This window comes from Choloepus didactylus, chromosome 2, assembly GCF_015220235.1.
Source record: "Choloepus didactylus isolate mChoDid1 chromosome 2, mChoDid1.pri, whole genome shotgun sequence".
NCBI classification, from domain to species: domain Eukaryota; kingdom Metazoa; phylum Chordata; class Mammalia; order Pilosa; family Megalonychidae; genus Choloepus; species Choloepus didactylus.
Genome location: NC_051308.1, coordinates 93,162,239 through 93,176,164, shown reverse-complemented (window position 1 = coordinate 93,176,164; position 13,926 = coordinate 93,162,239). Strand labels below are relative to the sequence as shown.

The 13,926-nt window shown below is 38.1% G+C and overlaps 1 protein-coding gene across 1 annotated transcript in view; it reads left to right on the top strand.

Moving 5' to 3' along the window:
• The window catches only part of LOC119526358 (putative dimethylaniline monooxygenase [N-oxide-forming] 6), a 39,254-nt gene extending 25,740 nt beyond the window's left edge, over positions 1-13,514 (top strand). The window contains exons 4-9 of the mRNA XM_037825369.1: positions 3,030-3,192; positions 4,381-4,523; positions 5,752-5,951; positions 8,080-8,435; positions 10,341-10,413; positions 12,761-13,514. Coding sequence (XP_037681297.1) covers positions 3,030-3,192; positions 4,381-4,523; positions 5,752-5,951; positions 8,080-8,435; positions 10,341-10,413; positions 12,761-13,103 — 1,278 coding nt within the window. The 3' untranslated portion in view covers positions 13,104-13,514. The remainder of the gene's footprint in view (positions 1-3,029; positions 3,193-4,380; positions 4,524-5,751; positions 5,952-8,079; positions 8,436-10,340; positions 10,414-12,760) is intronic.
• Positions 13,515-13,926: the final 412 nt, after the last annotated feature.

Below are 13,926 nucleotides of genomic sequence, written 5' to 3'. Positions count from 1 at the left end.
TGATGTTTTAGAAGCAACCCCAGATTCTTTTGTCCAGATTTAAACTTCTGTGAGTTTAATGTCGGTAAGTTATAGTTCAAAAAAATATGGCATTTGTTAGAAATTCTGCCATTGCCTGAATATAGCCATCATATCTATCATTCACCCATTTAGTTCATTAGATTTTCCCCTAAGGAACCTTAGCAGTTATGGTGTAGAGGTGTTGTTTCTTAAATAACAATAATGCTTTCATTAGATTGGAACTCTTAACCTCAATTCATTATCTTGAATGTAGAACATATATGCCTAGTGAGAAAAACAATCAGAAAATTATGAATTGAAATTATATTTACATAATTGCCTGGAATTATTCCAAAAGCATAGTTGAAATAAATTTTTCCAATTGTCATTATTGCAATTTATGATAGTAATATCAACAAGTATAAATGGAATTTCTTCTGTATGCTAAGCTTTGTGCTATGTGCTGTCTGTCAAACAGAAGTCTATGACTCAGCCCTCAGGAAGCTTATAATCTAATTGGAGATCAAAATAAATACATAAGGCTTAAGTAACATTATAAAATGTAAGTAAAAATTTAAAGCAAAAGAGAGGAAAATGTTTTTTTAAAAAAAGAACTCTATGTTTTATAGATATAATGAATCATGAGGAAATCATCAGACAGAACTCATTTTCTAGAGGACGTAAAATTTGAATTGTACTTGGTGGGTGTTTTAGATAAGTGAATGGAATGAGTAAAATTATAGAGGTGGAAAAAAGCCCTGTGGGTTTGGGGAACAGTGAGTAAACCAAGTTGACAAGAAAAGAAGTATCTCAGCCAGGATTAGATCTGACTGTGTATGTCAGGAAGCCAGTATATGCGACTTTAAAAAGATAAAGGGTTATTTTGTAATCCTGTGAAAGAAGTCCAGGGTGGCAACACCCAGCGTTGATGTGGTGGCACCACAGTCAGCAGGAATTCAGCTTTGCCCTTCTTAGTATGAAGATTACATCTTCAAGTTTGCCTCATGGTCCAAGGGAGTTGCTGGAGCTTCAGCCATCACAACCACCTTCTAGGAAAGAACAAAGAGAAAGGGATGAGGGGCCAAAGGACAGCTTCCCAGCTGAATCGATCCCTTTCACAAACTCTCCTGGAAAGCCTACCCAACAACATCTGCTTTTATTTCATAGGCCACTCTAGTTTCACAGGAACCTGGGAATGTATTTCTTTCCTGAGCACATTGCCACTTCAAATAAAATCAGCGTTCTGATAAGTAAGGAAGAAAGGGAGGATGGATATTGGGGAAGCAATTAGCAATCTCTGTCCTAGAAACATTTGTGGGAGTATCAGAAAATAAGGCCAGAGCAGTATATTTGAACAAAATTGTGTGAGTTTTGAATTGTAGTGTTGGAAATGTGGAATAAATCCCATAGGCTATAAGGTAACAGAAATAACTTTGAGCAGGGGGCACAGGATCAACATGGCATTTTAGAAAAATTGATCTGACAAGTTGCATGAAGAATGGCTCTTAGGAAACCAGAAGCTGGAAATAGCTAGATATAAGTCCTTTGCAGCAGTCCTGGCAATGGAGCAATAAGGACCTAAACCAAGGCACATCGTGGACAGAAAGAGAGAGATAGTGAGTTCCTGAGAGAAATGCTGTTCAGGCATAAGGTAAGGACGGAGGAATAACAGTCAAAACACATTTTGACTAACAAGAGTATGCAAACTCAGTCTTGAAATGTTGAATATAGGATACCTAGAAATAGACAGAAGTTAGAGAAGGGGGAGTGGTAACCTAATATGTTCAGAATGTATAACAAGGTTGCACTTAAATATTCGGGAATAGGTATGGGACAAGGGTAGCTCATTAGTGGGAATATAAGGAATGGTGCTGTATTATAGGTGATCTGGGTTGAAAGGGGTTGTTTAGAGTCTTGTATGTCACTGATTAACACTACAAATTTAAATAAGTACTTGCATGAACTGGTACAAATATATGACACTGGTACAAAGAATAAATAATAGAGTGGTATGTTGGGGAAAAATACCTATTGCAAGCTATGGATTATAGTTAACAGCAACACCTTAAAATTCTTTTAACAACAGTAACTGGTGTACTACACCAATACTAGGGGTCAATAATAGAGGGAGATAAGAGATATGGGGTGTATTGGGTTTTCTTTTTTTGTGTCTATCTGATAATTTTCTTTTTGGAGTAATGAAAATGGTCTAAAAGTGAGTGTGATGATATGTGAGATGTAGAATGTATAATTTGGATGGAATATATGATAAATGAATATATCTCAATAAAATCTGCAAAAAAAAAAAAAATTGTGGGTCTGAAGGTAGGTGACTGAGGTTCCTGCCATCTTTAAGAGAAATGTGAAAGTCAAAAGCTAGTTTAGGGGAAAAGTGACTAAATCATACTTTAATACAAAATTAAAATATTTTGATTTACTAGAAAATTAAAATTAAAAGATGATTAACTAGTAAGTTTTTTAAAAAATCACAAATACATTATATTTGAGAAAGCATGAGGAAAAGTCAAGCAGTACTGAATAGTAGAAGGGAGACCAAGGCTGTGTGCAATCAGGAGAACAGTCATATACTCACTATGGCAGTGGCTACTATTTACAAAGGAGAGCATCTATGCAGACCAAGGATTGAACTCAGAAATTCCCATATCTGTTGAGTAGATAGAAGGTAAAGTCAGAGAAGGAAGAAGCCGTGGATGTCAGTGAAGGTTGGAGGTAGGCAAATGACACGGATTTGTTACATGACCTTTTTCACTAGAACATGCAGTGTTATTTACCCTAAATCAGGTGACTAGATGTCAAAAAATAAATATACTCCAGTGAAAGTGAGTAATTTTCTTCATGAGATTTGAAGACCCACTGAAAATTCACTGTGAATACCATTTTAATGGCGTCTTATACATATCTCAATGACCAGGAGAGCTGATAGCAATTATTTCCTCGCATAAACACTGCAAGAAAAAAAAAAACATAGAATGGTAAATGGAAGGATTTTGTTTCTGGTTTTCTTTAAGACCCTGGTTTCCAGTGTAAAGAAATGTCCCTCCTTCTCAGTCACTGGCCAGTGGGAAATTGTTACTGAAAAGGATGGGAAGCAGGAATCTACCATATTTGATGCTGTAATGATTTGTTCAGGTCATCATGTATACCCCAATCTGCCAACTGATTCCTTTCCTGGTAAGTTTGAAAAATTTATAATAATCTGGGGGATTTATACAAAAATATCAAGTGTTTAAACAGATTTTTCCATAGAGCCTTCATAATGATTATTCTTAAGGTCCCCAAAATTTCAATTTTTTAAAGCTTATGTTAAGATAATTAGACCTTCAAGTCAGAGCTTAGACTGAGACACAGATTTTTCCTTTAAAGAAAGTAACTCAAATTAAATCCTTATTGTACATGGGGTCTCTGAGTAGAATTACATGTTTTAAAGTAGAGAACAGCTTCCAAATTGTTTGAAGAGAGTCACATTTTCTTATGTTATTTATAAGGGAAACCTGATTTTTCTAATGTCATTGACATCCACAATTTGTAAATTTACTTTAGAAATCTCAGTGATTGCGTGAGTGTGTGTGTGTGTGTGTAGTGGTGCACTCCATTACCATCCCAAAGTGGCAAAACAAATACACAAACACCATCCTCTCCTTTCTTCTTCCCTCCTTCCCATCCTTCCTTCCTTGCTGAAGAACACGTCTACACAAAGATATTAGAGCTCAAATCTCACAGCATTAAGTTCACAGACCAAGGTGAATTAAAAAAATAAAATAAAAAAAAGAATAGAAATTCAGGGAGGATAGAAAATTAAACCATTAATGTTAAGTATCAGTATATTCAGTGCCTCTGAATATGGACTCAAAGGTTCAGCCCACCTGGACTTAATTCATTATTCCACCAGTTCCTTTAAAACATTTAACAGAGCACCCAGCCCACAGTTAAGTACTGAATAAATATTAGCTATTATTATCATCAAAATATAAATGCCCATATTTAAGTTTAAAAAAATACTAAAAGTAAGTATTTGAGATCTTAGTGTCAGAAAACACTGACAAGACAAACATTTCAACTAGGGAACTTTTCTTTTAAATTAACACTGATATTAGCTGAAATCCTTTGCATCTCTTCAACCTAGTTTCAGCTATCCTTCCCCCACCCAGCCCACCAACTATCACCACCCATCACCACTGAGGCTCACTGAATGGGCTGGTCTCCACCAGATCTGCCATCTTGGTCAATGAGTCTGCTAGATTAAATTTATTGCAGGTAAAAAAAAAAAAAAAAATTAAAAAAATTAAAAAGTGAAAAAGAAGTGAGTCTTCATAAATTCTTCTGAAAATCAACTCAAACCCCTCCCTGTGTTCCACTTAGGCCTAGACAAATTTCAAGGCAACTACCTCCACAGCCGGAATTATAAGGGCCCAGAAGCCTTCAAGGGGAAGAGGGTCCTCGTGATTGGCCTGGGGAACTCAGGATGTGACATTGCTGTTGAGCTCAGTCATCTGGCTACACAGGTACATAATCTAAAAGGTTTGGGGAAGCAAATCCATGGTACAGCTGTTCTACTACATCAGTTGCTTAGGCACTGAGGATGGTATTTACCATGTCATACCATAAGAGATACAACTGGTATCTATGTCCTTAAATCAAGAAGGCCTTGAGACATTCTCCACAGGAAGCAAGGTAATGCATTCCATGATAGTAAAGTATATTTTGCTGAAACCAGGGGTAAGTGTATGAGTGTATGAGTGTATGTGTGCATGCAACTGTGTGCATATGTGTATTTTTTGTTTTAATTTTGTGTTCTTATCACCTTCCAGTAGTCTGATTGCTATTCAGGCTCTTCCTTTCTTTATTTAATAGTATTCCTCATTACCTATCATGCAAAAGGTTCTGTGCTGACTTTTCTGAAGGTCTGGAAGATACACAAGATTTGGTTCTCACCATTGTTTATTCATTCAACAGCCAGTACTCAGCCAATATTGGGCAATCAGTGTCTAACTTAGCCTAGATGAAGTCAAGGAAGGCTTCCCAAAGGACTACAAGCTGAGTCATGCATAATCAGTAGACACTTAAGAAGCACTTCTTTTTAAGGAAACAAGTGTTCAATCAATAAAATCTTAAATGGATTGTAAATAAAATCTAAAGAATTTTTTAAAAGGAAAACTCCCCTGAGTTATCATAAAGATAGTAAAATAGATAAGCAGCTGAGTTTGTGTCAGGGTTGACCCAGCTGCCATGGTTTGGTACACCCAGCAAAGGTCCTAGGGTGAGTGTATAAGAGGACTGGAAAAGGAGATCAGGAACAGAGAGCAGAATTACATCCTTGGCATATCCTCAACCTAATTTCAGCTAGTGATTTAGCTGTCTTTCCTCCACCCAACCCACCAACTATCACCAGCCATCACCACTGAGGCTCACTGAATGGGCTTGTCTCATCAGGTCTGCCATCTTGGTCAATGAATCCATGAGGAGTAAGCCTATCACAGTTGAATGCAGAGCCCTCTTGTTGCAAAATGTATAGTTGCAATGATTTCAACAACTGTGCACTACCCTCTCCTGTGAGAGGGAGTCATCCTGCCTCTACCTAGTTTCAGTTATGGACTAGTCATCTTGACCCAGCTAGATATTGCTCCTGCCTAGATATTGAGGGAAACATATGGAGGTGCCCATCAGAATTGTGTCATGTTGCTTAGTTCTTACGGAGTGATATTAAAATCTATGCTGCTTTTTTTCCACCAGGTCATTATCAGCACCAGAAGTGGCTCCTGGGTCATGAGTCGGGTTTGGGATGATGGCTATCCTTGGGACATGGTATATATTACCCGCTATGTATCCTTTCTCCGGAATGCCCTTCCTTCACTTGTCTCTGACTGGTTATATGTCAAGAAGATGAACACATGGTTTAAGCATGAGAACTATGGCCTGATGCCTTTAAATGGGTACTACAAATAATTCATATTTTATCATTCCAAAGAGTATGGCACTAGTTTAAATCTAATCTTTTCTCTCCAGGTATCGCTTTAATTGACTCATTGAGGCTTGAGGGATTAAATTAAGGACTGTGCAGGTGACACAGTATATCCAGAGACCATATATGGGGTAGAAATCTTATTGCAATTAGTCTAGTGGGTAAAAGGGGTAATAAAGAACCTAAATATCTATAGCCTCCAAATGGGAATGGAGCAAGCAGCTAAATCATCTTATTACCATTAAGGATTCAACTATGGCAGCTACAAGCTATAGCCTGGAATTTTGAGGCTTACATCACCCATTCATCCATGGTCTAAACAAACTCAAATTATTTTCTTGAGGAGTATCTTTCCCATGCTCATGGGTGAACGGGGCTAGCAATAATAATACCAGCTTCTCAGCACTGTTACGATATTTGATAAGATAAAGCATAAAAAGTTCTTTGTAGCCTATAAAGCTTTACAAATATTCTAATATACTTCTAAGGAGCAGCTAATAAGGTAATGATAATCAGCGTGTCTCTACAAGTAAGAAGTCACAAAACAAAAGTGTACACACACACACACACACACACACACACACACACACCCTCCCCCAATCCTGAAGGGTTGATATTTTTGCCAGTTGGTCAGGAGGCATGGAACATGTAAGGCAATGGAGAGTCATAGAACTGTTAAAGACTGTAAAATTAACATGATTTATTAATTTACCTCTCTATAGAGACAAGGTCCAACACTGACTAATTAGGAAAGCTTTCTAGGTAGAAGAATAACTGTATCAATAGAAAAAATGAATATTTAAGTCAGTAAGGAAAAGAATGGAATCACTAAAAAATTTAATCTTTGGGTCATGCTAACAAAAAAAAAAGTTTAGAGAAACAGGTTAAGGAAAAGGAAAGGAGGGCGGTGAATCTGAGTAGCAAATGTCAAGTTTAGGAGCCAAAGCCTCATTCCAAAGTTTATCCTACCCAATCTTCAAGATTACTATATTCCTAAAGAAAAAAAAAAAAAAAAAAAACATTGATTTTATGCATTTAAAATTACGTTTAACATAATGGAAATTTCCAAAGCCTTATCTGTTAACATGCTTTTGTCTTGAAGGAGTTTAACTGCAAATTCTATCTTGGCTTTACTGTTTAGACAATTAAAACATAATATCCATTCATTCCAAGGACTGAGTTCCCCCTCTGAAAGGGTTCCAAACTCCCTTAAGTCATTTGTTGATTTGTTGATGATACTTTCCCCTCTGTTGAGAAGGTGGGGGTAGGCAGTGTCAAGGAGGAAGAAAAACAGGTTAAGTTGTGACCCACATTTTGCCACGTTTTAAGGTAAAAGGAGAGGCCATAGAGTTGTAGAGGTGGCAAAAGGTGGAGAAGAATAGAGATTAGCCCCCAAGATTTACAAAGTATCTTTGTGCCTAAGATGCTTGGAAGAAATTCCAGAATCCCTGAAGAAAACAAGTCAAAATGAAGTACATCACCAAGAAAAATAACATTCCTGGAATTTTGACAACTTAAGTATAGTCAAAGTTGTTATAATTTCTTTTGTGACCACAGCTGATGAAATGACACCAAGCATGGCAATAAAACAACCCAACACTGCAAGTCAGATTTCTCCACATGACACCTTAAAAATGGTGCTTGTATGTGCCAAGCACTGTTTTAGGTGATTGATAGACAATTGTTCATTTAATCCTCACCACAGCCTAACGAGGTGGATTCTATCATTATCCTCATTTTACAGACAGGCAAACAGATACAGAAAAGTCATAGCTAGTAAGAGATGGAGCTAGGATATAAATTTGGGCCAACTGATTTCAGAGTCTGTACTCTTAACCACTTTTTTATGTCTAGGAATTTGTTTTATTCTCATCTATTTGACAAATCTCCTACATTAATATGTAAGTACCCACGAGAGAATCCTCAAGTTTCATGGGGGCAAAGGGGCAGCTCAGACTGAAATTCTTAATTATTACGTGCAATAGGAAAGGAATTGCCACAAGAGAAGATAGTTCAGTGGCCTTCTGCTGATGTTTAACTGCTTCAGGCTGTTGCAGGACCATTTACAGCATGGTCCTTTGTCTCTTGTTTCTCCACAGCACCCTGAGGAAAGAGCCTGTGTTCAACGATGAGCTTCCAGCCCGCATCCTGTGTGGCACCGTGTCCATCAAGCCCAGTGTGAAGGAGTTCACAGCCACCTCAGCCGTGTTTGAGGATGGGACTGTGTTTGAGGCCATCGACAGTGTCATCTTCGCAACAGGCTATCATTACATCTACCCCTTCCTGGATGATTCCATCATCAAAAGCAGAAACAACGAGGTCACCTTGTTTAAAGGCATTTTCCCCCCACAAATGGAGAAGCCCACCTTGGCTGTGATCGGCTTTGTCCAGTCCCTGGGGTCTGCCATCCCCACAGTTGACCTTCAGGCCCGCTTGGCTGCTAAAGTATTTACAAGTAGGTGGGCCATTCTCTTTCAGTCATTTAATCAATGAACATTTATTGAGCACCAACTATATGCCAAGCACTGTGCTAGGTGCTAAGGACCCAAGTGGAACAAGATATGTATGCCCCTTGACCTCACAAAACTTAAAAAGGTGGGGGAGAAGGTGAGGAATGCCAGAATAAGTTAGCAGTGTAGTGGTGATGGGAGTCGGGCAGTGGGTTATTCCATATAGCGAGAACAACACGAAGAAAACCGTGGCGTAGGCAAGGAACCAGAAACATTTGGTGTAAAGAAATATAAAGCAGAGGCAGGGAGTGGCAAAAAATGGAGAAAAGGGTCAGAGCATGAGGGCCTTTTAAGCTGTGTTAAAGAACTTAGGCTTCTTCTGGGGGGATTGAGAGGACTTTGCAATGTTTTAAGCAAGAGAAGGAAAGCAGTAGGGTAACTGCTATGTCAAGGACCCACTGCTGAGTGTGCATAGGTTGAAACAGCCCTGGTGGGTTTGGGGGGCATTCTGGGAACCTGACTGGTACCAACTTGTGTCAGAATAACAATGTCAGGCCAGTCCTAGTATGTTGATACTCTTCTCCCCCTTCCTCCAATCTAGTCCCCATGGTCTTCAGGGGCTACAAGCATGCTTATTGTAGGAAATCAGGAATATGAGGATCACACAGGAAAAGACAATGTCTCAAACATATTGATTTAAATGACTCCAGTCATATTAATCACCATTAATACTGAAAGTGTCCTTTTATTCAAGGGCTTGAGAATTTTGACCAAGATAGTTATACTTTATCTAACATATTAAACTCCAAGACAAATTTCATTCAGTCTTTTATATGTTCTTTTTCATATGCATATAATGTCTATAAAAACTTAGGCTATATGCCATGAAAAAAATATCAGAATCATAGAGTGTGTGCATATGTCTTTAAGAAAGTTGTTATTAAATAAGTTTCTATTTTATATGCACTTCAAGTGATCATTATTTAAATGATCCCTTCCATGAAATCTTTTATAAGAAAAAGCATTCGTGTGATACAGGGGCTCCCCTGTAAAATACTTCCATTATCTTTTTTCTCTTGAAAGACATTGCAGTGCCAAGAGCCTAAAGTTGTATGGGAAAGAGTGGATATGGTTCATAAACCCAAGAAATTTACGTGAAACACAGTCATCACTAATTCATTAATTCAGCCAATATTTATTAAGCACCTACTACATACCAGGCTCTATCTTCACACTTAGGATACAGCAGCAAACAAAACAGATCAAAATTCATGTCCCTATAGAGCTTACTTTCTAGTAGGAGTTACAGCAAATATCTGACCACAGGATACTACCAGGCTGCACTAAAATGTTAACAATGACCAAGAAGAGGCATCCACTGAAATAGTGAGATTTACAGAAAACTCAAATTTTCTGCTGCCCCTCAAAACATTTGCTCTGGCTGCAGGATGATGCTTGAAATTCCATGCTCCCTTCTATTATTTCATTTCATTTGCCATGTACCTTAGAGTGAACTATTTTACCAGATTATTTCTTGAGAAAAAAATTAACAAGTGGATGCAGACAAGAAATATGAAGAAACTGTTAAGCTATTATATGCTTGAGGTATACCTGTGGTATGGTGGGGATAAGACCCACCATAAGAGAAAATGTTGTGGAAATGTGAGACTTGCTGACTTGAAGCTACCACCTTCTCCACTGTCGTTATCTCACTGCAGGCCACCTTTGCCATTCCCAGGTCTTCATTTCTGTGAATAGTTTTTCCACTAAAGATACTAAAGGCAGTGACAGTCCTTTTGATACAAACACTTTCAGACACATAGTTTGTAAATATTGAATGAGTTTCATCGTATCATGATATATTTTGGTTTTCTTTGTCTTTTTCAATATTTCTCTCATTTCTTTTCTAGACTCATGTACACTGCCAACTGTGAATGAAATGATGGATGACATTAATGAGAAAATGGGGCTAAAACTCAAGTGGTAAGACATCATACTTGCTAAATCCTCCTTCATACGTAAAAAAAACAATGCATTCTATTATATTGTCACTAGTCAAAGTTCTTATTTTTGGAACACTTGCTATAATCAAGCAGTATTAGATGGGCAAATAACAGTCATTACATTTCTCCTGTATAACTCTTACAGCAGTGGTTCTCAAGGAGTGATTTGGCAATGTCTAAAGACAATTTTGGTTTTCACAACTAGTGGGAACATACCAGAGATGCTGCTAAATATCCTGCAATGCATGAGGAGGACTCCCACAACAAAAAAATTATCTGGTCCAAAATGTCAATAGTGCTATAGTTCAGAAACTGCTCTAGAGCTTTCCCCAAGAGTTCCTTCCCCATCAGCCACATGTCTGCCAGCAAGTAAGTGATCCGAAAAATGAGCAGTGGCATCTAGTTTGCTATAATAAGAAAACTAAATGAAGACTTAAGTTGAGTTCACCTATCCTAGTATTACTCAGCTTACTATTAATCAACCAATAAATTATTCTTGTACTTGATGGCACTATTCTCGATAGTAGAGCCAGTGCTGAACACATTCGGTCTTCACTGAATTGCCTGTTGCTCAAACATTCCTTCCCTTGAGGTCACCACATTCCTGTCCATTAGGCACACCGGGAGGCTGGGGTGTTTCTATACTTTGTTCTCTATCAAAAGTTGCTTTTAGGAAAGAATCTCTCAAATGCTTTCCCACTACAACATAAATAACTGATGGATTGTTACCTCCCCCAGGGAATTTCAAGTCTTTAAGGAGTATCAGAAAAAAAGATGTATCTTTAATTGTGGGATTCAGACATAAGCTAGCAAGTTGGACAGCGTGTAGGAAACAGGCAGTGCTTCATGGATCCCCTATAATTACACTTCTACACAACCAATATTGCTTTCAGATAAGACACAGGAGAGGCCACAGGACCCACACAAATAGTTGTACTTGTGCACTGCCCAAGGGGCCGGGACAAGATGGGATTACAAGTCCAGTCACCACACCACCTGCCAAGCCCTGTAACTGTCACAGGGCTGCATTAGCCTGGGGGGAATGGGTTTCTTTTTGTGATTCACACAGGCTCCTCTGCTGGCAGTGGACTCTGGAAAGTCGCAAAAGGGGAGGCTGACCTGGAGTGGGACCCCTTGGTTAGAATCCCAGCTCTGCCATTCAGCTGATTGTACACACTTAAGCAAGTCACTTAAATTCATTTTCATCATACATAAGACAGTGAAAATAACAGCCACCTCATAGGCTTGTTGTGAGGATTAAATACTGTATTGTTTGTAAAGTTTTCAAATCCTTTCATTCTTTCATGTCTTTCTGCAGAAAAGACATGCAGAGACATTTTAACTAAATATCTGGGAGTATTTACTACTAAAAAAGTAGCCACTTCTGATTCATCCAAATATGTGTTTTCAATTACAACATAAATGGGATTGGTAAAAAGTCATTTAAATGACTAGGTATCAGACATTAAAGTGTACTTTTTTCATGTTAATCACTCTGAAGAAAGTAAATCCTTTTCAAATTATGTATCAAAATGTGTTGAAAGTTTAATTAGATAATGGATCATACTGGGTGAACCAATGAGTATATAGGAAATTTCTTTCCACTTTTAAGCCTCTACCATGGCATTCATTGAATATCCCAAGGTAATCACTGGCTCTAAGCCTAGAGAAGAATCAACACCTCACCTGCACTACCTCATCCAGTTCACAGCTCTGTGAAGTGGACATTCCTCTGTGCTAGTATTCATACAACTCATTCTACTTGCTATCCTTTCTACAAGAGGTCAAGTAGGAAAAAAAAGAGGAGGAGAAAACAAGCCTTAAATGCCAATATTTTTGCTTAAATGATAGGCTGTATTCAGAGTATGTAAAAACAAATGGGGCCACACTCCAACTAGAAAAAACACAATTTATAGTCATAAATTGCAGCAGAATTAAAACCAAACATAAACCTAATTTTAAACACATCAATATAAAAAAAATCTAACATTGGGGCAGTTCCTAAGCAAGGCCATAAAAAAGAATAATCATACGTTAAAGAGTAAACTAAGTTGTCACCTTGAGTCCCCAGTTCACTCCAGGCAGTATGGCCAGAGGCAAGAATCCAAAATTACATCAAACTGAGGTGGAAATTAAGATGGAGAGGAAAAAGCTCACTCTCAGCCAAAGAGCAAACAATAATTTCAATGTTGTGGAAAAAAAGAGAGAAAGGGTGGTGTTACTGGAAGTTCTGATTAAAACATTACTTTCCTGAGATAGAAGATAAGAAAATGGTGCTTCTTTTGGCAACCGTGACACTTACCAGATATTTTCTTTTCTTTCCTCAGGTTTGGTCAGAGCCAGACTTTGCAGACAGATTACATCACATACATGGATGAGCTGAGTTCTTTCATAGGAGTCAAGCCTAACATACCATGGCTCTTTCTTACAGATCCCCGGCTTGCTCTGGAGGTGTACTTTGGCCCCTGTACCCCATACCAGTTTCGACTCATGGGACCAGGGAAGTGGGATGGGGCCAGAAATGCCATCCTGACCCAATGGGACCGGACATTGAAGGCAACCAGGACAAGAGCTGTCAGTGAAGCTCAGAGACCCCACCACTTTTACATTTTGCTTAAAATACTTTCATTCCCAGTGCTCCTTCTAGCTATTTTGCTTACATTTTATTAATTACAAAGTCCTTTAGGTCGCAAAGCCTAGCCTAGAAGTTTAATCACAGAGATTTTTATATATCAGCCCATAGCTCTTCTTTCCCTTCCTGCAAATATAAAAATGAGTCCTACCCCATGTAACTCAAAGTCTAAATGAAATGGAAAATTCTTAGCGTCTCTCTTTCTAATGGGAATCTATACTCCAAAAGGCTTTGTGCATGCTAAATTGGCAAGTTTGGGGTTGCTGGAGATGAGGAAGGGAATGGGAAATTGAATGGTAATGAGTACAGATTTGCAGGTTGAACAAAGTTTAATACACTATTTTAAAGGGTGTTTTATCATGTCAATTATAGTATTACAACCAATGTGTCTTCTCCGCCATTAACTGAAGTTCATATCAATAAATATAATGAAGAGATGAGTTAATTCATTTTGATTCTACTTTTATTTATGAGCAGTTGTGAATAATGACAGCCACTGAGAACATCAGCTGAATTCCATTCACTTCCCCAAACCGTAACACTTAACAGTACTTCTCCTAGTTCTTGGACTTAAAAACTCTTAAGAAATGCAATGGGGATTTCTGCTTTTGGCCAGAAGTAACAAGAGTAACTGGGACCACATTTACTTTCCCACCAGAAACCAATAAAACTGGACAAAATATAAAAATAGTAGTTTTTAAGACACTGAACATCATGCAGTGAAGGAGAGTGATCCCTGAGAGATGGGAAACAAATGAAGTGAATCCTATGATTGCCCCAGTTTACTACCTTTAAAGAGTTTCCAGGCCACAAGTCAGATAGAGTAAACCTACATGGAGTCATGAATTCCTGAGTCGAAGA